Source organism: Pungitius pungitius, chromosome 2 (assembly GCF_949316345.1).
Source record: "Pungitius pungitius chromosome 2, fPunPun2.1, whole genome shotgun sequence".
NCBI classification, from domain to species: domain Eukaryota; kingdom Metazoa; phylum Chordata; class Actinopteri; order Perciformes; family Gasterosteidae; genus Pungitius; species Pungitius pungitius.
In genome coordinates, this window is record NC_084901.1 from 18159400 (window position 1) to 18182458 (window position 23059).

Below are 23059 nucleotides of genomic sequence, written 5' to 3' on the forward strand. Positions count from 1 at the left end.
GCGTGGTTACTTGTTATCCGGTTAACGATTATATTGGAAGAAAATAGAGAAAAACGTGCCCCCCCACGCCAACAGGAGCTTTTGTTTAGTGTCACTTCAGCGGAATGTCTGGAATTCAATCGGCACACATTTTACAAACTGGATTTGTGACATCATCAACCGTCACGGTCAGTTTATGATGTGGCAAACTTTAATATGGACAATATTTGTAAAAGTTGACATTTAAAGAATGGAAAATTCTTGAGAATGTATTAAAACTAGGGCCGGGACTCGATTAAAAATATTAATCTAATTAATTAGAGGCTTTGTAATTAATTAATCAAAATTAATCACATTTTAATTGCATAAATATTTGACCTGAGAACAGTGAGAAGTAATTTTTTCACATGGATTTTTATTTTTGTTCAACCAATTCCAGCAGACAAGTGTAGAAATAGCATATTTAGAAATATAGTACTTTCAGAAATTCAGGTAGCCTATAGGTAAGTAGACCTTCTGTAAACTATGTTTTTTTAAGTAGACCCAATACTTTCAAGTACATTCAGAACATTGGTTATTTTTTCAGACGTGGACTTAGTTACCCTGGTCCTTAAACCAGTCATCTGGTGCAGTGTGGGTTGGGTGTGGGTCCTTGTACTCGGAGTCGTGCTAACGTCCACGCTAGCTGCTAATTGTTTTGCGTTGAGGTGATACTTGAGGCTCGATGTGAATTCCTTGTTGCACAGCTTGCACACAACCACGCTCTTATCGACGCTTCCATCCGTGTGTTTATTATACACACCGACACGGTCTCGTCAGCTTCTTCGTTCATGTTCACTGTGGTTTGTTGTTGTCTGAAGTCATGAACGCTAGTTGGTGCTCCAGTATAATCGGTCCTCCAAAACTCATCCAGTGAGAAACGTTCCGCGGTGCAAAAAATAAGTGTAAAAATGCGTAAAAAATGTTTAATGTGTTATTTTTTGTGTAATTAATTAATCTTAATTCATTGTAATTAATTAATCGTAATTAACGCGCTAAAGTCCCGGCCCTAATTAAAACATGTTGGTGTGTCGTTAACATTGATCATTACCTTCTTACAAATGACTTTACAGGAATTGAATCTGCAGTTTACTTTTTTTTTGCAAATATAAAACCTGAACTTTAGTTATATGATGCAATAATGTGTAATTTGAGTTTCTGTATACCGTCACCTTCATTAAACACGTAGACTCAGTTTAAGTGTCAAAGGAAAAAGTGATCACCTCTCCACAGTTTGGTTTGTTAAGGTCGGAAGAAAGGATCAACTTTTAAAAATATGCTATCTGCACACACAGAATCAGGATCTATGGAGGAGAGTAGCGGCTTATATTCACGCATTTGCCAACTGGAAAAAGGAAAAGCGTTCACTGGTGTAGAGACTACAAGGTAAGATAAAGGCCGATTGTTTTCATGTGGAGCAATCTTCTCGTCAATCTCTTCTTTTGGGGGAAATCCATCGGTCTCTCTCTCTCTCACACACACACACACACACACACACACACATCTCTTTAATAGAATGCGTACTCTCACACACACACCTCTTTAATAGAATGCGTACTATCTCCTCACAAAGGCAGGAGCTTCCTTGCTGCTCTCGTACGTTTCCTCTCGAGATACAACTCCCCGCTGGAGGAGCTGAGGCTGACTAAGACCCCTCTATTTAGTCTTACAACATTTGGGAATAATGCCACTGGGGATTTAGCAATTTCACTGTTTGTACAGTGTAGCAGCTTTAAAAAAAAAAAAAAAAAGTCAGTTTCTAAATGTGGAGAAAAGTCCCAGATCGTCATCAGTGGCGACAAACCTGCAGAACTTCATTAGACGTTGGACGAGGACGGAGCATCTGCATGAGAACATAAAGCTTCTGTAGATGCCGCTTCCCCCTAAAGGCTTCAGTGAGCCGACACTGACGTCAGAGAGAGATCACAGGTTGGGACCTTTTGCCTCTCGGGGGGGAAGAATGATCCTCAGCAGCAATGATAGGACCGTTTGTGCTACGGAGGTCGCATAGAAAACGCAGCCTCTCAAACACGAAAACAAGTAACACTCCCAATGAAATGCTCCCAAACACACAGTTGTGAAACATTCTTCAAATATAGTATCTGAATGTTGCACTTCAAGGTCTGTGCTGTTGAAAGGAATGTTGGAGCAGGAGTCGATCATCTTTCACTACACTCGGGAACGTACAATTAAAAACGGCATCAAATAATACACATTTCTGCTTGAAAAGTAACAACAAACAACCAGCGGACTCTCCGCAGGAATAAAAAGGACTTCTGCAGGGCTTACCTTGATGTTTGGAGAAGGTTGCTATCCAAACTGGGCTCGTGCTGTTCCCTCAACATTCAGCCAGGCGCTCTGTGTGACTGTGTGTGTGTGTGTGTGTGTTATGAAAGTGCATGTGAGTTTTCTCCTTGGAAGGTGTTTCCCCATTCTCGTGACCCTACATCACATCGACCGAGGACAGCAGATCGTAGGAGGAGGAGGAGGAGGAGAAAGGGACGAGGCATGTGAAGTCCATTACAGAGGAGCAAGTGTGATTAAGTGCTGTCTCTGCAGAGGAAGAGCAGAGGGCCTCGGAGTTTCCTGAGCTACGGGGGGGAGGGAGTTGAACGGGGGGGGGGGGGGGCTCTCTAAATCCTTGCCCTTTCCAACCGCCGTCTTTTTTTGGGAAGTAAAATGAGTCTCTTGTTTCTTTCAAAGTCAGACTTAATGTGCAAACACAATTTTTCTCGCACTTGAGGAGGATTTTGATCGTGAAATAAAACAGCCCGACTCCGCCATCATTTCTTTAGTCCTTTGATTCAAGTCTGCTCCTTTTACGCTTCCAGCATCTTCTCACCAATGTGTTCATGACCAAGAGGCAAAGGGAGAGGACTTTGGTAATTGCGGAAATACTTATGTGATTCACCAAGATATTCCACTTAGACACTGTGGCACTCCTTTAGACTTAAATGTCGAGCTAATGACGGCAGAGAGCGAAGCTTCTCGGACCCAAAGTCGCTGTGAGATGAAACAAATCCACGAGAGACGGCTGTTAGATGATGAGCTTTTTATTGAAGCCGCTGACACAAAGCAGGGAGATTCAAATAAAGTGTCTACAACAAGGCGAGAGATACACAGTGAGTCCGTCACTGGCAAAAGACTACAGATCCCAGAGATATGAAGGCAGCCGATAGGGAGGGGGTGCGTGTGTGTGTGTGTGTGTGTGTATGTGTGTGTGTGTGTGTGTGTGGGGGGGGGGGGGGGGGCATGGCAAATAAAAGGCAACGTGTACATGCTGTTCTGACTGAGTGAACAAGTCAGGCCGGAAGGAGAACAACTCCACCACAAAATAAAGTGTAAACAAAAAAAGATGGTGAAAAAAAAACCTATTTGAGCCACTCATCACAAAAATGTCAACAACAAAAAAAAACTCTAAAAAACAAAATGTACCTAAAGAAAACTCAGCAAGGCTACAAAGAACATTTTCACTTCTTCACGTCTTTAATTTCAATGTTTTTAAATCAGCGCCAAAAGCCACACTAGTGTTTGTGTGGCATGTGTTGGTTCCCCTCCATCAGAACGCAGTGAGTAAACACGCACTATTGGCTGTGATGCAGCGGCTCATGTTTGTTTAAAGTCCCCTGCGGTGGCCGATGGTTGCAGTTATCGGACAACAGTGGAAGGTACAAACAAACTGAACTTCTCGTCCCTCCAGCGAATAGCGACCCAGCTAATCTCATGAAATGAGAGAAAACCGCCAGCATCTATTGTCACTTACTTGCCAGAAAATCCCTGCGAGTGTAGTCACTACGTCACCCAACGTCTCCACCCAAACATGTAGCTGCACCACCATCAGGAGTCAACGGGCATGAACCCAGACGAGCCTCCTTAACGACCACTCACTCTGTATTGAACAAACAAACCCTATCAAACCATTGCTTTAACTGAAGGGACAAATCTTTTAAGCAAACAAAGTGGTGCGATCCAAACGCCCCGCGCATCTACAGTGCACGTACACGTGCACGTGGGCTGATGTCGTCTATGGCACAGTAACAAATGTGCAAGAACCAAAAGCTGTCGCTCAAATAAGTTTAAAATAATGCTTACAAAAAATAAAATGAAGCTTCAAATTATTAGTTTAGAGTAAATTCATCCACAGTTGAGTTTTTGTCAGTGGAACAGAGACGCAGAGCAGAAGGAGGAGGCGGAGGAGGAGAGGCAGTGTTTCACCGTACATGGAGCGGAAACCAGCACAGGTTGGACTGAGTCATAGACATTCGACCAACCCCCCCCCCGCCCCCCCCGAACCCTCTAAAACACACACATATACAAATAGTAACGTCAGGATGAGGAGACACACACACACACGTGCATGCAGTCACAGCGAAGGCCTCTCAGACACAGACACACACACCAGTGCGTTCACATATTTTTTTTTGTAAATATCAGCTTTCAAACAAAAACCGTCAATTCATAAATAACCCTGGTCAGGGATTAAAAAGAAGAAAAAACCCTACATAAATCACATTTTTACAAACAGGACTCTCTTGGCTTCACTCTTTTGGAAAACAAACTTATCTTGACAAGCACATGTTTGGAAAAGCATCAGCTAGGCAACGTTTCAGTCAAAGTCTGAAGCTACAAACGCACGTTAATGCAGAGACACTTAAAACAAAACAATCCCTTTGGAAAAGTGGTTGTAAACTTCAAATAAATAGCAACAAACTTCCCTAAATCCCTCCCTCTGTGCCTAAACATACACGGGGTGTACAGTGACAACATTGTGACGGACAGCAACGTCTCCACGCTGCAGTGAGTCGACTAACTAGAGACCATTAAGACATTTCACATGCACGGTGGAGGTGTTTATTCTGCCAGTTACCTAAACACACACAAACACAACTCCGTGCATGATGGCAGCACTTTTAAAAGTGGTGCGGTTTGTTTAAAGCTCAAAGGCTCAAGTCGCTGTGAAGCCGCGGCCGTCCATCAGCGAGGTTCTTTGTCACGCCGCAGCGATTGGGTCTTTCCAGCAGATCTGCAGAGGACCAAAATACAAAACATTGCAACATTTAAGACTATACTTGAGCGTTGAAAATTTACCGTAACATAATACAAATGAAAACCGTAATAATTACAAATAATATTTTACCAGCTTTACAAAAATGTGGTGACAAAGTGAGTGTTGAAGGATGAGTCTGTATATACTATTTATTTTAGCTTGGAACAAAATCCTACCACAACCGACAAAGAATTGACCCAACTAAGGAGTATTGATGCGACACGCTGTATGACGCACTCAGCTGTATTACTCTCAGGATCTGTGATAAACCACTAGTATTAAGTACCAAGCTTACACAGAGGGACAATAATACCGTTTTTACCTTTTTCAATACAGAACATAAAATGAAGTTAAGTAAAATAGTTATTGCTCAACTTGTCTATTAGATTCTAATTTCTTGAGAAATACACCGTGGTCTCTGAAGGCTACCTGCTGCTATACTTTAATCCGTCTCCTCCTCATGTCTCTGGTCTTTCGGAGCCACTGGTACGACGGTCGTCCCCAACAAGCCTCTTCTTACAATGTAGGGACACGAGGGCCCACTGGGGATATCAGCAAATCCTGCAGGGGAGGGGCGGGGGGGAAGAGGGTTAGGGGTATGCACATGTTGAACCGAGTGGGAGAGCAGAAAACATGAGAAAAAACATCCCCAACTGCAGGAACATCAGGGTCAGAAAGGTCCCGACCAATACTCAGATATTCACATCATGTGATACTCAATCAGAACGTCATTAAGATTTACACCTGTTTTCACATCTTCAAGACTCAGGAGGTAAGAATGATGCTTGTAATCGACGTTATGTCATGCAAATGTATTCCTTTTTTTTTTTAAACACAATGGTAAAAAAGGAAAGACGGTACCTTTCATGACAACCTCCGGCAGGCCATAAGGTTCATACTCCGTGTCGTCAAAGGCGGCTGACAGCTGCGTTCTGTTGCGACGGATTCTTTCCGCCAGACGGGCCGGATCAGCCGGAATGGGGAAGGAGCCCAAAAACACACTGTCTCGTAGCTCCGCCCCCTCCGATGATACGACGGCGGAGGAGACCGGAGGGGGGTCCACTAGCTCTTCTTGCTCTTCCTCCTCAGTCTGTGTGTAGGCACAGCGGAGGTCAGAGGTTGCTGGAGCACGGCGGGGAGACAAACTCTCCTCCGTTTGACTGCCGACGCTTCGCATTTCCGTCCGGACGTCTTTCTCCGAGGAATCTGCTGTTGATTTCTGATCATCGGGGGGTCTGGAGGCGTTCGATGTGGACTCAGAATTCCCTGCGGAACGCTCGGCTGATTTGGTCTGCTTTGGCCTTGAGTCTTTGGTGGCATGTCGTTGACCGGCTTTCTCAGATAACATTTGGATAACTTCCGTGTCTCTCTTCTCTTTGAGTTGTGTTTGAAAGTTATTCAACGGATGCGAGGGGGAGATCTCATAGTTTTCTTTTTCAGATTCCTGGGTCAAGAGAAACACATAACGATTAAAGGCCTAACTACATGTGAAAAAAGTTGTTTGACAAATCATATTCAAACTTTTTTCCCCTAAAACATTTTCTAAATTCATATTTTTGACTGCCATTAAACAGTGTATATATATGGAGTGCAATTATATAAATTGTTAGTGAGGGACTTCTTTTAAAACAATGACATAAATGAGTACAAAACACATAATGATGAGGTAATCAAGTGAGAGATAAAAAAACACCTGGAAAATCTGATCACATTCCTGAAGCGCCACAGTCTTTTCAGAGGGATTGAGAGTCTTTTGTTCGGGGAGTTTGCTGTTCTGAAGTCTTTTGTTGAAATAAGAACAAGTTATTTCAAAACAAAGAATAGAAACCAGAATATGAACAACAGAAACCAATAGATACAGACAAACAGTGTTTGCTTTACATGTACACACATAATTGTATGTGTCCAACACAAGCTTTTCATGAGTGCGTTACCTGGAGAACAACAAGCGGCCCTGCAGGGTGCTGGAAGAGCAGGAGAGGAACAACTCATCCTCTCTGACCAACGACACAATACCAGAGCTCTGCTCAGCGGTCTGAGCCCGGCTCGTCTGGTCCCACTGGGACTGTGTGGCAGCGGGGATCTGGTCCTGGGTCTCACCCCGGTTGTCTGCGTTGGGAAGCGACTGGTCGAACGTTGGGGCCGGTTGGGCCGACAGTCTCCACCTGACGAGCTCCTCGGCCTGCTGCTCGGTCTCTGCAGAGAGAGACCGTAAGCTCCTCTGCAGCTCCTTCACCTGGACAGCAGGGGAAGCACAGGACCGACACAGAGGTCACCAATGAAACCTGGCACACAAAACAGGTGAAATAACGACACAAAAGTAAAGAAACTTTCTTAGTTTCTTTACTAATACTTAGATATTTAGTTTTAGTATATTTAGAGGTGGCGCGACGTCACTACCTGCTGCTGTAAGCGCTTGATCTGAAGCTCAGGCACCGCCTCCAGCTCTTCTGCCTTTGTAGTCCTCCAATTTTCTATTCTCAAATCTCCTTCATCTTTCATGCTCTCCACATCCTGAGGCCGCGGCCGACGTGCGTCAGTGCCGATATTATCCGGCACACTCTGTGAACTTGGCCCCGCAGAGCAGGACAGAGCAGCACTTCCTGTGTTGTGGCTCTGCTCGACCGCGTCTTCTTGTTTCCCACTGTCTGTGTGCGACGCCGGGGTCCCGGGGTCTGAGGGGGCCACGCCCGCCACCAATCGTTTCAGCAGCCGAATCTCCTGACGGAGGGCGAGCAGTTCTGCGTCCATGTCTGCTGAGGCTGCATCCTCAGCGGAGCTCTGGCTGCTCAGAGTCCTGTCCCGAGAGGCTGGACGCCGTTTCTCGTCTGATTGGCTACTTGAAGGCTTTGGCCTGTCGGCGTTAGCTATCCCAATCTCCAGTTGATCTCTTTGTGCATCATAGCCGCTGTCTTCTAGTGAGCTTGTAGTGAGGACTGTGACAGGAAACTCTTTTTCCTGGTTCGACTGAAGCCCTGAGATATCCACAGTTATCTCATGTTGTGTCACTTTTTTTTGTTCTCCATCCTCCACCTCCTTAATCATAATTTCCTCTCTTTTCCTCTCCTCCGCCTCTTTATTGGCCTTGAATGCAGCCAGCTCTTGCTTGTAGCGCTGCAGTTCCTCCCCCTGGACGAGGAGCGTACTCTCCTTCTCTTGTAGCTCAACTAGAAGACCAGAGATGTGCTGACTCTGCTTCTCAAAGGCCATGGTTAGCTGCTTTGTCTGACGTGTCACCTGTGAAGAAAATAACACAGAGCTGAAAGATGGGGAATATGTTGAAGAGAAACTAGCAAAAAGGAGAGGAGGAGCTCTGCAGCACGAGAGCCTTCGCTCAAACGTCTTTCAAATAATACCTAAATATTACTAGATACTAAGTGGTTTTCTTTGTACCTTATCAATATAATCTATTCTGCTGCGGCGGGACAAAACTTTATGTACTGAACTGTATTTTCAGTTCTACTTACCTGGCTCTGCAGGCCCTCCAGCTTCTCCTGGTACTGGTGAGCACGTTCGGCCTCCTTGGTCTTCTCCTTCTGCAGCCGCACCACCTCTTGGGTCAAGTCTGCGGAGGCAGGCGCAACCTTTTGGGGGTGAGAAAGGGGAGACCCTCCCGCATAGTTCTGTCTGTCACAGGTAATCACACCGGTCTGCTTGTCGTCTAACGGAGAGGAGAGCTCAGGATCCATCTCCTGGACCAGGTCTGCTGTGGCCTGAGAAACAAGCATGTTGCGTTGGTTGGTGGACTGGCAGAAGAGGACGTGCCGCTCTGGGGAGGGGAGGAGCTCGTTGTCGCAGCGAACAACGTTTGAGTTGAGCTCGTCGCTGCGGAGGTCCAAGTAAGTCAGCGGGCTGTCGGCAAATGAGAATTTCTCCTCTCCCAGTGAGTATTCTTCTCTGCGGCTTTTCAGTTCTTTCAACTCGGCTTGAAGATCTTCCAGTTTCGTTCTCAGCTCTTTCTTTACGTTGATGTCCGCGGTTGTTACTTGGTTCCTCTCCTCTTCCTCTCTCTTTCGCTCTTCTTTTTCTAAGGCCAGCTGGGCTTTCACCTCCGCTAGCTGCTGCTTCATCTGGATATTAAGTTCTATCATTTCACTCTCCCGGTTTTCTATTGCATTGTTTTGCTCCTCTCTGTCCCTCTTGTCCCTTTCCTCTTGTCCTCTCATCATCTCCGTCTGCAAAGCAGCCATGGCCTTCCTCAACTTCTCCGTCTCTGCCCTCTCCGTCTCCAGCTGTGCTCTCCATTCCTTGTCTTGCTCGGTCTTCTCAACAGCCACGCTGGAACATTTGCGACCCAGTTGTTTCAGCCGGGTCCTGGCTTCGGTCTCGGCCCGTCGTTGGGCTTCCAGGTCCTGGAGCCGTTTCTGCAGTTCTTCGCGTGAATCATGTAGCTCAGAGCGCAGTGTGGCATTCTCCCTCTTGAGGTCATCAGAGGCCTCGCAACGATCACAGACCACAGACCTGTTGGTTGGCGCGCTGGCAGCAGAATGAGAGGAAGCGGAGAGCACTTGATCAAATGTGGAGTGCTTGTTTGTCCCAGAACTGTCCCTCTCTATCCCCTCATTTCCACTTCTATTCACCACCTCGTTTCTTCCGTGTCCTCCCCTTTGCAAAGACTGAGATTCTGGGGCGATGCGGTCAGTGATGTGTTCGGAATCGATGCCTTCTCCTGGCTCTCTGTCAGATGGGTAAGATGCTGCCATCTCTGCCCTCCTCTTGTCCACGTCCTCCTCGCTCTTCTGCTCGCCTGGTGCGGTGACACTGGACCTCTTGATGTGAGGTGAAGGTTGAGAAGCAGGAGAGTAAGAAGGTTGAGGAGAGAAACTTTGCCCGATAGGGCAAAACTGGACAGGCTGTAGAGGCGTTGCTGGGAGAGCTTTTTGCTCTGGAGTTAAAAAGGAAAGAAATACAGACGTAATAAAATAGGCGTTTCTTCACTACGGACCAAACATGCACTAAGAAGTCTTTGGCTGGAGGAAAAAGAGAAGAGTCAGGGCGTATCTGCGTAGTTGCTTGCGTTCTGATTTGAGAGAATTGATGGCACATGAATCACCAGCAGGGGGCAGCTCTGAGATGACTTTTGCATTAGAGGAGAATTGGCATGGTTCATGAATCCATGAATATCTATTCTCATTAAGAATTAACTTAATGTATATCCATAAATACCTATATAAAAAAATTCTAATTAATCATCACTTCTGGCAAGACACCAAATCCCTAGAAATGTATGATTGCTTGACCCCCCCTGTAGATGCATCTCAGGGCTTTGTCCTCGCTCCTCACCCTGCAGTTCTTTGAGGAGACGGAGGGCGTCGACTCGCTCCTCGGCCAGTGTCCTCCCCTCCTCCTCCAGAACTCGCTCTCTCTTCCTGCTCAGCTCCAGAGTCACTGCCACACCCTTTGCCTCCCGCAGAGCTTCCTAATGGGATGGTAAAAAAACACACACACAAAAAGGTTGATTAATTCCAGCAAAAGAGCAAAAGAGAAGACTTCCAGATAAGGAGTAACTTTGCAGGAGCTATGTATTGACAGCAACATAAAATCATAGTGTTACAATAGCAACAAACCACAGACAAACAGGCTACAGATGAATGCATCCTTTATGCTGATGTTGCTAGCTGATTTACATGAACTGAATACCACAAACAAACTACTCTGGAGGGTTAAAATGAGACTGTACCAAGCTTCAATCTTCCAGTTAACTTGTTTGCAAGTTTAGCCATTCACCATCGAGATTCAGTAACATTTTAAGTACAGTGGGCTTTTTACAGTAGAATTATTATGCAATGACTTGCCATAGAACTGTGAAACGCTCTCCTATGCTAAACCTATACCAGAAACACAATGTGGCAGCTGCATGAATAAAAAAGCCACACGTTACTCATTATTTATTAAAGGTTAATACATTTTTTAACAACATCTTATAATGCAATGCGTCAGTTTAAGATGAGCAGATTTAACTGTACAACCACTGCTTGGACTAATTAATATTTAATAATTAAAATGAATAATTAAATCAAGTGACTAGCTAGACCATCACTAGTGTGTATATGTGTGTGTGTGTGTGTGTGCGTGCGTGCGTTACCGTCAGCTTGGCTTGAGTCTGTGCCTCTTTCTTCTGGCTCTCCTGCAGCTGTCCCTCGGTCCACTTCAGTTTCTCTTTCAGAGTGTCCACCTCTTTGTTCAACTCCTGCTTCTGTAGAGACAGCTGATGCAAGATATTAGGATTCAGTTACTGATTACAATAGTTGTTTGGACAGTGAAAGGAACAGGGAGCAGGAGATCAATAAGGGCCATGAGTTGTGTCTAATGTCCTCTGTGAGCATCTCCGTGGGGAAAGTGAGGAGAACTTAACAGGCTGATCAGCGCCCCCCCCCAACCCCCCCCCCGTTCTGCTGTCAAATGATCATGTCAAGGTCCACGTGAGCAGTGTTTAAGGGAAAGTTATTGTAAGGTCCTCTGTAACATCACTACGGATACAGTTTTATTGTTACTAACATAAATAAACAGGTCACTTTCCTCTAAGATTATGCATTTTTTCTTATCATCATTCAAGGTGGAAACATACGTACAGTATTGCACGCATGAAGTTATGTAGAAAGGGGTAAATAAAAGTCACAATGGGTTAAGAGCTTGATTCAAAGCTCAAAGTCATTTTAGTGTTATCAGTTCATGTCATATGTAGTGTAACCAGTTCAACAACTTGTAACCACTTTTCTCAGTAGTGAGGTCATTACTAAATTAGAGACATAGCAGAGAATGTATGGTCTATTTTTACTTTTTTCCTGCCACAATTTATCTTGTCAGATTTTTTGGGGAACCCTGTGCAAATGTGAGCCTGCAAGGCTGTGACACACTGCTTTTACGATTCAGCTCATTAACTGTATTTAGATGTCTAAAAAGAGAATTATTAAAAAACATGTTATTTTTTAAATGGGTTAGTCGTGAATGGAACGTGCATTTACAAACTTCCATTAGCAGCTGAATGTGTCATTTGATATGATACAAACTGGGCCACCACTGTGTGTTTACCATCTGTAGTCTTATCAGATATCACAAGATAACATCTGTGTGGTTTACAGCTCGGGCAAAATAAATGCTCATTGTTAGAACACTTTTTATAACGTGTCCGAAAAGCAAAGGGTCGGTTTCAATACGTCAAAAGACTCACCCTATTGAGAGATTAAAATGTGTATCATTGTTCTACTGATGCAAAACAACAACCACAGCCTTCTTTTACATGACCAAATAAAAATAACAAAATGAAAACACCACATCTTCAAGCACACTCTTCAGTCATGCAGCTTGCCTCAACACACCTCCAAGTACCTCCACCTTCGTCCCGCAGGCATGCCTTCACGCCTCGCTTACTAGGAACTCTTTTGTCATTTCTCACACACAAGTCATGAGTTTGTTTCACGCGATCATGAGCAAAAAGCATTCTACACTGTCAAACGTAGTCACACGGTCGTTACCTTCGATGCTCAACCTTTCCACTGGGGAGAAACCGAGAGGAGGGCGTAGCGGAGAGGACAGCGGGTGTGTCAAAAGGACATCCCGAGTTTCTCCACAATAGTAGACAGAGGACGTTGTATGCCTTTTTCCAAAATGTATTTTTCCTCCATCAAAGCCGATCCACCCTCTTTCCTAACCCCATCTACCACAGACACCTTCTGGAACCAGTCCTGCAAAGTCGGATCATTTCTCTGCATTTCACCTATGTCCTCCGGGATTGTCATATTAACAGCGCAGTCGGGCAAAGGCAGTTCCTCACCTCCCGCTTTCATACTACCCTCAAACTTACACTTCCGCCTTTCTTTTTTTGATTTGCGTCTTTTCTCAACTGGCACATCAAAGTCAACATCTGCAAAAGGCATCTCCTGCAGGTCAGCTATCGCCCTCTGGGCTCGGGTTACTGCATAACAGGGCTGAACTTTGGGAACCAAATCACAAAGAATGGGAAGATCTTGCCCTAGTACTACCTCATGTGGTAACTGGGCCGCCACAGCCTTTCCCGTCAGCAGGGGAACCAGTCTTATCGGCCAATTAGCTTGGGGCCACCGGCATGCCGTAGCCATTCTTTCAAAGGTTGTTAAGAACTGCTCAATGTCGTCCTCTCTGGTCAAGGGGTTTAACCTTGGCTCGATAGTTCCAAACGACGTACCTTCTTCTGTTGGCACTGGGCTTGCAGCGGTAGACACGGCCTGACTTGCCCTTTGGTCCCCTCCGGCCTGGATTTCTCCCACTTGGTGCTGGATTTGCTGGAATTGGTGCTGCATATTTCGCCAACGCTGGTCTTGTTTAGCCATTACTTGCTCCATTCGATCGTCACGGGCAACTTGGGACTGTAGGAGGACTTTAACCAGGCCCGCCAGTTCTGAGACAATTCCCTCTGTTGGGCCCACAGCAGGCGGAGTTACGGCGTCACCCCTACCAACAGCAGCTGGTTCTTGTAACTCCGTAGAGCTGGCCGGCTCCTGCTCCATTCCCCCCTGCTCCTCTGTGCCCGCACCTCGGTCTTGCCTGGTCTTGGGTGGCATAATGATCCCACTTCTGACACCATTAACATGGGATACTTGTGCAGACCCGGTCTTACTAGATTGCCTACCCCATTTCCCTCTGTTAACAGCTCTTATCATAACACCGTACACATCCACCAATAATTCTAACAATGATTATGGAGCAAACCTCACTAACCCCACACAATTTACCCCCTCCTTTGCCACCACACTTGGTTTCTCCCACTACCCACAATGCAACAGCACAGGAATAAAGCACTGAGAAACAACCCTGTCAATCTTTTATTTGAAGTCAAGATGGCCGCCCCATGTCTGCTGACGTCAGGTGAGAAGGGGTAACCAGGGGTCACAGAGAACAGAGGGTGGCTCTGTGACACTTCTTCCTCCTTCTGCAGACGACCACTGTCGTCCCAAGTGTCAACGCTCCACCCCTCCACGAGCTGGGGTCACCAACCCATTTTAGTTATTTTCCTCCTCTGGGATCCGCGACAAAAAATCAGCCACCTTGTTCCTGGCTCCCGGGCAGTATTGCACAGTAAACTGGTAGGGCTGGAGAGAGAGAGACCATCTTGTTATCCGGGCATTAGAGTCTTTCATGCGGTCCAACCACTGTAGAGCCCGATGGTCGGTTTCTAACACAAAGGGTCTTCCCCACAGGTAGTACCGTAGTGAATCCGTGGCCCATTTGATGGCCAAGCACTCCTGTTCCACTGTCGAATAACGGGTTTCCCGAGGGAAGAGTTTACGACTCAGGAATGCCACCGGTCTGCGGTCTCCGTCCACTTCCTGTAGTAACACCGCCCCCAGTCCGACTCCAGAGGCATCCGTCTGCAGAATGAATGGCCTCTGGAAATCTGGGCTAAGCAAAACGGAATCTCCACATACTGCCTCTCGTAAGTCCTGGAAAGCTCGCTCACCCTGCTCCGTCCAGACCACCTTGTTGGGCGCGGTGGCTTTTGTGAGATCTGTAAGCACAGAGGCCCTGCCAGAAAAATTAGGTATAAACCTCCGATACCATCCCAACAAGCCCAGAAAAGATCTCACCTGTTTCTTAGTTGTCGGAGGTTGGTAACTTCGAATGGCCTCTATCTTCTCCTGCTGCGGCCGAATGACTCCTCCTCCAATCACAAATCCCAAGTAGCTGATCTCTCTCTTGGCAATTGTACCCTTCTTTGGGTTGATGGTAAGACCGGCTGCCTTAATTCTTCCCAAGACTTGCCGCAAATGTTGACAGTGTTCTTCCCAGGTCTCACTGAAGATGACCACATCGTCCAGATATGCGGCCGCAAACTCCCTGGTGCCCTGCAGGATCTGGTCCATCAAACGTTGGAAAGTCGCTGGTGCCCCCTGCAGTCCAAATGGCATAACCCTGAATTGAAATAGCCCAAATGGGGTTCTAAACGCTGTCAGTTCCTTGGCTCTGGCAGTTAAAGGGACCTGCCGGTACCCCTTGCATAAGTCTATGGTGGATAGATATTTGGCTCTGCCCAGTCTTTCCACTAATTCATCGATTCTTGGCATTGGATAAGGGTCAGCTATCGCCCTCTGGGCTCGGGTTACTGCATAACAGGGCTGAACTTTGGGAACCAAATCACAAAGAATGGGAAGATCTTGCCCTAGTACTACCTCATGTGGTAACTGGGCCGCCACAGCCTTTCCCGTCAGCAGGGGAACCAGTCTTATCGGCCAATTAGCTTGGGGCCACCGGCATGCCGTAGCCATTCTTTCAAAGGTTGTTAAGAACTGCTCAATGTCGTCCTCTCTGGTCAAGGGGTTTAACCTTGGCTCGATAGTTCCAAACGACGTACCTTCTTCTGTTGGCACTGGGCTTGCAGCGGTAGACACGGCCTGACTTGCCCTTTGGTCCCCTCCGGCCTGGATTTCTCCCACTTGGTGCTGGATTTGCTGGAATTGGTGCTGCATATTTCGCCAACGCTGGTCTTGTTTAGCCATTACTTGCTCCATTCGATCGTCACGGGCAACTTGGGACTGTAGGAGGACTTTAACCAGGCCCGCCAGTTCTGAGACAATTCCCTCTGTTGGGCCCACAGCAGGCGGAGTTACGGCGTCACCCCTACCAACAGCAGCTGGTTCTTGTAACTCCGTAGAGCTGGCCGGCTCCTGCTCCATTCCCCCCTGCTCCTCTGTGCCCGCACCTCGGTCTTGCCTGGTCTTGGGTGGCATAATGATCCCACTTCTGACACCATTAACATGGGATACTTGTGCAGACCCGGTCTTACTAGATTGCCTACCCCATTTCCCTCTGTTAACAGCTCTTATCATAACACCGTACACATCCACCAATAATTCTAACAATGATTATGGAGCAAACCTCACTAACCCCACACAATTTACCCCCTCCTTTGCCACCACACTTGGTTTCTCCCACTACCCACAATGCAACAGCACAGGAATAAAGCACTGAGAAACAACCCTGTCAATCTTTTATTTGAAGTCAAGATGGCCGCCCCATGTCTGCTGACGTCAGGTGAGAAGGGGTAACCAGGGGTCACAGAGAACAGAGGGTGGCTCTGTGACAGGGTGGAAAAAAAGGAAACAGAGGGGCAGAGAGTGAAAGAAAACAGCACGGGTAAGACGCAAGCGTGGGGTCACAAGCCAGAAACGTCCATGGGCTTTTGCTTTAAGTAATACAGGTCGCAGGAAAAACAAGAGAGGAAGAGAAGAGAAGGAATAGAAAACGAGGAAGAACGAGAAACAGGGAATAGCGGAAAATACAGAGCAGATATATAAACCGAAATATCAACATAATCCTCTGATAAACATACAGATCTGAATTAAAGGCTTTATCTTGGTAAATGTAGTTGTGTGCCTAATTCAAGTGTATAGTTTGTCCAGTTGTGTGCCATTTTACCTTGTCAGTTAGAGCCTGCAGCGTGTTGTGCAGCGTCCTGGCCTGCTGGAGCTCCACGTTGAGCTTATTCACCTCCTGTTGATGCTGCTTCTCTAGACACTGCCTCTCCCTTTGAAGCTCTATCACATCCTGGACACACACACACACACGAGAGTCTGATCCACTAGCAATCCAATTTTAATGTGAGACTAAATCCTTTTGTACGAGAGTTGAATGAAACCAACTAAGTTTGAAGAATATCGGAAATTCTCTTGCTTGCATAAGGATTTCCTCTGAGCGTCATCTTTTTATTTCTCTATTTTTCACCCGTCCGCATCACCCATCTCACCCTCTGGTGTTGTTTCTCCAGCTCCTTCGAGCGTTGTTGGTGTTGCAGACGGCTGCTCTCTGTGTTTTGCCTCTGACACTTCAGCTCCTCCAGGAGGTGCTTCAGCTTTTGCTCTGCTCCGGACGCCTGCCCCCCCCCCCCCCCCACACACACACACACACACACACACAGAGTCTCTTTAACATTGACAACAAACAGCTTTGTTAAAATGAAGGGCTTAACAGTGTGTACCCTGCTAATGAGTAGTCACCTAATCACTTATTCTGAAGTAGACATATAAAACAGAGTTGGCATATTTTTTCGTATATGTATTTTCAACTCTAAACCGGTTTTATCAACTTTACGTTATAAGACATTTGTAACATTATTTTCAATATGTGATCTGCATTTGACAATCTGACACAAGGAAAGGACCAACACTTTGGAATTGCATATCAATTAATTTTTTGTTTTTAAATGTACACATCAGTTTGATTGTTGTGCTCACTCATTTCAAAAGGACCCGGTAATAACAGATTGTGAAACATGTTTGTTATCTTCATAAAGGTCAGAGAAGTATTTTGTCGAATGAGGGTGACACGCATTGGCATCGCAGTAGTATGAAGGTAGTATTAGTAGTGTTTTCAGTAGTACTAAATGAAACAGGTGTGGTGGTGCGTGTTTTTACCCGCTCACTCTCCTGGGCCATGCGCGCGTGTGCCTTGCTGAGCTCATCGCGGGCTTTCTGAAGGCCGAGCTCTCTGGCCCCGAGCTCCTTTTTGCTTTGCAACATTTCGCTCTGGATAGACTTGAGCGCTCCGGCCTTTGCACTCAGCTCCGCCTCCAGAGCAGTCACACGACTCCATGCATCCGTTCGAGATGCTGCAGGATGGACCAGACACACAGAGACAAACCGGTTAACGCGCACGTCAGCTCCCTACGCTGTGAGTGTCAGTAGGGGACGGTGATGTAACCACATACATACAAAGAGAAAAGATATATTTTTATATACATATTGATATCTTTTAGGGCCTTAAAGAAACATACCAGTGTATCTAACCAGAGTCAAATTTTAAAAATTGAGTCCCAGAATGAACTCTAAATAGAGTAAAGGTGAACGAGAGCAGCAGAGAGCCAAGAGTGGAGGATATGAAAACACATATTTGCAACAATGTTTCCCTCAAAAGGAACATCAACATTATCACCGAGCAAAAGCTCGTTGTCTTACAACAGTCAACAACACAGCAGCAACACACCATTCACTAATGGGGTCAATCCATACAGAGCGGCTCACTGGTCCACACAGCTGGTGAAACGCCGTATGACACTTTAAAAAAAGCCTGTGGATGTCCGGCTGCTGATTTCAAAAGCCAGTTATGAAATCAATGTCTTTCCATTGTGCTGACCTGGATCTTTCCCCTTTCTCTGAATTTTACAGTAGTGTGCAATGTCTGTAAAGAATGCTACAAAATAAAGTTTGATTATTACCATCATCACTATTCACAAAAAAAATCTAATAAAAAAAATGTTTTGTCTATTTGTACATTGTCTCCACAATCTATTGTAAAATCAATTTAAATATATTTATAGTTTATTTCTTTTGCAAAAATCAATTTGTTGTACTACTACTACTAATCTAAAAATGACCTATTGTTCTAAGATTTACATTTACCAAATACAACCATAACAAGCCAATTTGGATAAAGTCCTCCAACGTGTATGAAGCATGTGACATGTGAGAAGAGCATAAGAAAAGCACACAGGCCTAATGTAAACAGCACACTGTCTCCCCCCCCACCTGTGTCCCAGCAACTAAAAGAATTTATTGTTCCAACTGCCCCCTTCCTCCTCTGAACAAACATTCTGAGTGGAATGGAGCGAAAGAGGGTTATTCCACATATCATCATTATTAAGTGTACTAAGAGTCCCTGTAGATCATGAAGTCAATCCTGCTGTAAACAATTTTTGTGCATGAGATTTGTTGAGGTGGTCTCATCACAGCTGTTTACTTCAGTTCATTCTGTGTCCCAATAGCTTAATAAACCCTCGCTTTAGGAAACAGGTCGCCGTGTTGATCTGTATGGTTTGATTTGAAACTACAAAAGGGCGACATCCAGCCACACCGTATTACCATGGCGACATTTGACATCACTTACTGTCTGTCGGCGTCTTGTGATCCTTCTCATTCTCACAAACCCTCTTCTCCAACTGATCCTGACTGATGACATCCGTGCAGGGTGTCTGGGGAGAGCTCGGGGGCGGTCTCCTGGCCGCTGCCCTTGAGTTTTCCTGTTCCCACGGAAACATAGCCGAGGGAGTGGAGAAGCTCTCTGATTGGTCAGACGAATGCCGTTGGGGTGTGCTCTTGTGTTGTGGTCGTGGTAAGGAGTTTGGGCCGTCTTTGGAGAACGGGAGCCGCTGCAGAAGGGAGGAGAAAGGAGGGGGGTGGGGGTGTAAACAGGATGTCAAACTGGAAAGAATATTTTAATAAACAGGGTTCTTTAAATCTTTTAAACTGCGTTTTACAAAAGAATGACATATTGCTGTTATGTTCCTGATTTCTTACTGAAATAAATGTTAGTCACATCTCTCAATGAGAAGAAGGTAACAACTTTCTTTTTAACCTTAAAGCAACTCAGTGGGTATTCCCATAAGCATAATTCTGAAGAATTCTTCTTCAGTTTGTACGTGTTTATTATGTGATTAAGTGATTCCTGATTATTATTTTTGACTTTGAGTGGCCCAAAATAGAAATGAAAATAGTCCAACAAATACACTATTTACTCCTGTGTGTAAAATTGCATTATATGTTAAAAAATTCCGACAACTGGAGAATTCCAGCTTCAACCTAAAAAAACCCCTTTGGTCTTGAACAAGGCAATGAATAGCTAGGCACAAAAACATTCTGGTACTTACTCGAATATGAAGTCCCCGACTCGGTCCTTCATGTCTACCTCCAGGCCTCTCCTCCATTCTACTTCCTGCAGGGAAAAAAAACACAGCACATGGATTAGACTTGGTTCCGAAATTCTATCCCGAAAGCTTAATGAGAGGAAAGAAGAGAGTACATTTATGAACCGTCTTGTGCTTTAATTTTTATTTCCAACATTGTGCCGCCTATTGATGAACAGTTAGATACCACCAGAGAGAATAAACACAGGTGCTGCAGGACTATACCATTGTGTTCCCACGGCAATGTTGTGTTCCAGCCGGGTGTGGAAAACGGGGTAGTATCTGCTGATCTGCTGCTGTTCTGCAGATTCTCGAGCTCTGCCTCCAGCCTGCCGGGAGGGCAAGAGGGCAATCTAATAAGACTGATTGCAGCTTCAAGACATGTACAAAACAAAACCTTTAACATTGGACAAGATGTGATTTGTGCTGACGAATGTCTTGTAACTGGTCCTAACCTTTTGATTTCGAGCGTTAGTTTGTTGTTGAGGGTGCGAGTAGCTGCGACCTGGCCCTCCAGGGAGCACACTTGGGCCTGCTTAGTCTGAAGGTCCTGGGTGAGGCGCTCGTTGCTGGTCACTGCTGCCTTGGCCTCCTGGCGAACATCCCGGAGCTCTCTCTGCTGATACTGGAGCTCGCCACGGATCTCCTCATACTTAACACAGAAGAGGAGGAGGAGGAGGAAGGAACATATTTTAGGATTTGATATGAAAATTGACTGTCCCCAAGAAGGGCAAGATTATACAGGTTATCAAATATATATGCAACATATCATTGCATAACATTACTCATACAGCTGTTCAATGATCATGTGAGTGCGTATTAAGATAAAGAGTTGTTTGCGGCTCTCAGTTTGGCTGCCTGCTTTACCTTTGCAGTCTGTTTTTCGAGGCTCGTGTGGATGTTGTCGAGCTGCAGCTGTTTCTGCTTGTTCTCCCTGGACAGTCGCTCCTGATGGACCTGCAGCTCCTTCACCTTTTGCAGAACCCGTCCAGACAGCCCCACCGTCCAGTCCTCCTCAGCCCAACTCATCGCTTCTAGTCAGGGCGGGAAAATAACATCAGCGCCAAAAACCAGAATCAGACGGTCCCTGTGATCCGTAGCGGGAGTGAAGAAACTAGCAACATACTCAGTCTGAAACAATGAGGAAGTGCAGGCGTGTTAAGTAGGGTAAAGGAGAGCTCATCGTCAATTAGTGTTGGGACAGAGGAGCCAATCGACTTCACATACACAAACATGTATAACACGTTGCAATCATTTGTGCCTGTGAGTCCTGTAAAGAATATGTTATGTTGCTATGGCTTTGATCCCTTGGGGAGACGCTGGTAGTCACAGCTGTGACTCAGCTTTTTCCAACACATGCTGCCTGCGATGTACTAAGAGCATTTCAAGTTGAAAACAAATCCCTTCTCTACTTACGAAATCAATGTTTGATTATATTTTCAATGCAATAGTTTGAAAAGTTGAATCTGCAGCCACTGTATTTTGAATGAACACAAACGAATGAACACAAAATTAAAAGGTAGGAATGAAGGAGCGTGATTACATGACTGGCCTGATCAAACCTGTAGAAGTAGATTCTGAAGCCAACTTTGACAGGCACTCCAGGCTGAAGGCTATTAAGTTTATATCATAGCACAAAGCTGGTTAACAAGCAGCCTTCTGTCAACTATCAATTCTTTTCATCACAGAGTCAAAAACACAATTAAAAACTCAATTTCATCATCATACATCAGTTGTGGTCAAATAAAAAATGCATTAAGAGTTAAACACAACAACATTTATCATATGAACAAAATACAAGTTTGTTTTCAGTCCACATCCTTGTGATTGAGGCAGGCAGGTTGTTGTACTTGCAACATCCCTTTTTGAATGATATCAGGGGACTTTTGTCCCAGCGTACGCAACGATCTCATCCCATGGTTCCTGTTTGTGGAAAACTACGTTTCAACTAAAAAAGGCAAAATTCCAACAGCAGGTTTAGTTTGGTGGAGGAAACAGGGATCCAGACGTTGAACCGCGGCCTGTTTGGTACCAACGTGCGATCACGAGGCTCAACACACAACAAAACACAAACGACAACTTCCACTGAAAGTTTAATTGAAATGTAACACCGCCGGTGAAGTAGCGTTAACGATCAGACACAAGCACATGACACACAGGCACCCATAGCCACACACACACACACACACACACACACTCTCACACACACACCACAGCGTGACAGGACTTTAAACTGACAGCTACCGCTCACCTAGCAGTGATGCTACTAGCGTTAGCTCCCTCCCTCCCGCACCGCAGCTACTCACCCTTCGGGTTTAGCGAGTCACAAAGGGCGACCGTTCACACGGACCCGTGACTGATAGCCTCCACTAAACAGCAACACCGGCCTCCGGTTCTTCTTCCCCGTACACCGCGGACCGAGCTGTGGCTGTGAACGCGAAGCTAACGCAACTGACATTACACTGACCCGCTTTTCTCTCACCTGAGACGAGATGCCTGTGCGCGCGCCCCACGCAGCTGACAAGCCAAAGGAGTTCTCGTTGAGAGGGGGCTGGTGACGTCACGGGGAATCGTTTTGGGAGAAGTCCTCGAGGCGGCGTGACCTGCTGATGACCTCTAGCGGTCACACGCGGGAGCGGCGCCGCGGCTTTCCCATCGAAACGTGTCTCTCTTTTTGTTTTGGTTTTAGATAACAACAACGTCACAGAGTCTCCGCCATGTTGTCTATACAGGTGAAACTCGAAAATTAGAATATCGTGCAAAAGTTCATTTATTTCAGTAATTCAACTTAACCGTCTACCAGGACATTTTAGAGCACTTTATGCTTCCTTCAGCAGGCAAGCTTTATGGAGATGCTGACTTCATTTTCCAGCAGAACTTAGCACCTGTCCACACTGCCAAAAAAATTCTGAGACTTTGAATTTGAGGTTTTCATAAGCTGTATGAATCCAAAATTATATCAAATAAAGCTTGGTTATTTTGCAGTTAACAATCTATATTTTCTTTGGCAAAATTGGAATAAGAACAACTCATGAAATGACATTTGTCCCGTGGAGTTTTCCCAAGTAAAAACCCGGATTCACCACTTTCTTTATGCTGAGACTGTGCATACATTATTTGTTTTTTCAAATTAACACAGAACAAAGTTGGAGCTAACAAATGCTTCAGTCTAGAAAGTGGAATAACACATGACTTCATCATTTTATGTGTGAAAGGAGTGCAGTGTCCCTTAGAGATCAAATCGTTAAACTCAATTCTTACCCAGGGGAATCAAGTGAATAATGTTGATCCAGTAAATACTTTAAACAGATGTTCTTGATAACAATCCAGGTCATTTTAACTAT

The 23059-nt window shown here is 45.5% G+C and overlaps 1 protein-coding gene across 3 annotated transcripts; it reads right to left on the reverse strand.

Annotated features, from left to right (window-relative positions):
• Nucleotides 1-3341: 3341 nt before the first annotated feature.
• si:dkeyp-115e12.6 (centromere protein F) lies at nt 3342-22243 on the reverse strand. 3 transcript variants are annotated; one of them, XM_062560527.1, is made up of 18 exons: nt 22022-22243; nt 20583-20746; nt 20171-20367; nt 19941-20044; nt 19680-19744; nt 18920-19181; nt 17452-17645; nt 16785-16910; nt 16457-16585; nt 11151-11273; nt 10349-10484; nt 8533-9950; nt 7466-8302; nt 7000-7301; nt 6759-6846; nt 5927-6509; nt 5495-5626; nt 3342-5041 (listed from the first exon to the last, which is right to left on the reverse strand). In XM_062560527.1, exons 2-17 carry the CDS (start codon nt 20742-20744, stop codon nt 5508-5510), a joined length of 4845 nt encoding a protein of 1614 aa, XP_062416511.1. In that variant the 5' UTR covers nt 20745-20746; nt 22022-22243; the 3' UTR covers nt 3342-5041; nt 5495-5507. The 3 variants fall into 3 exon arrangements, with proteins under 3 accessions (XP_062416511.1, XP_062416510.1, XP_062416512.1); XM_062560526.1 differs by having other exon boundaries at nt 20583-20749; XM_062560528.1 differs by lacking the exons at nt 3342-5041; nt 5495-5626; nt 5927-6509; nt 6759-6846 and having other exon boundaries at nt 7021-7350; nt 20583-20749.
• Nucleotides 22244-23059: the final 816 nt, after the last annotated feature.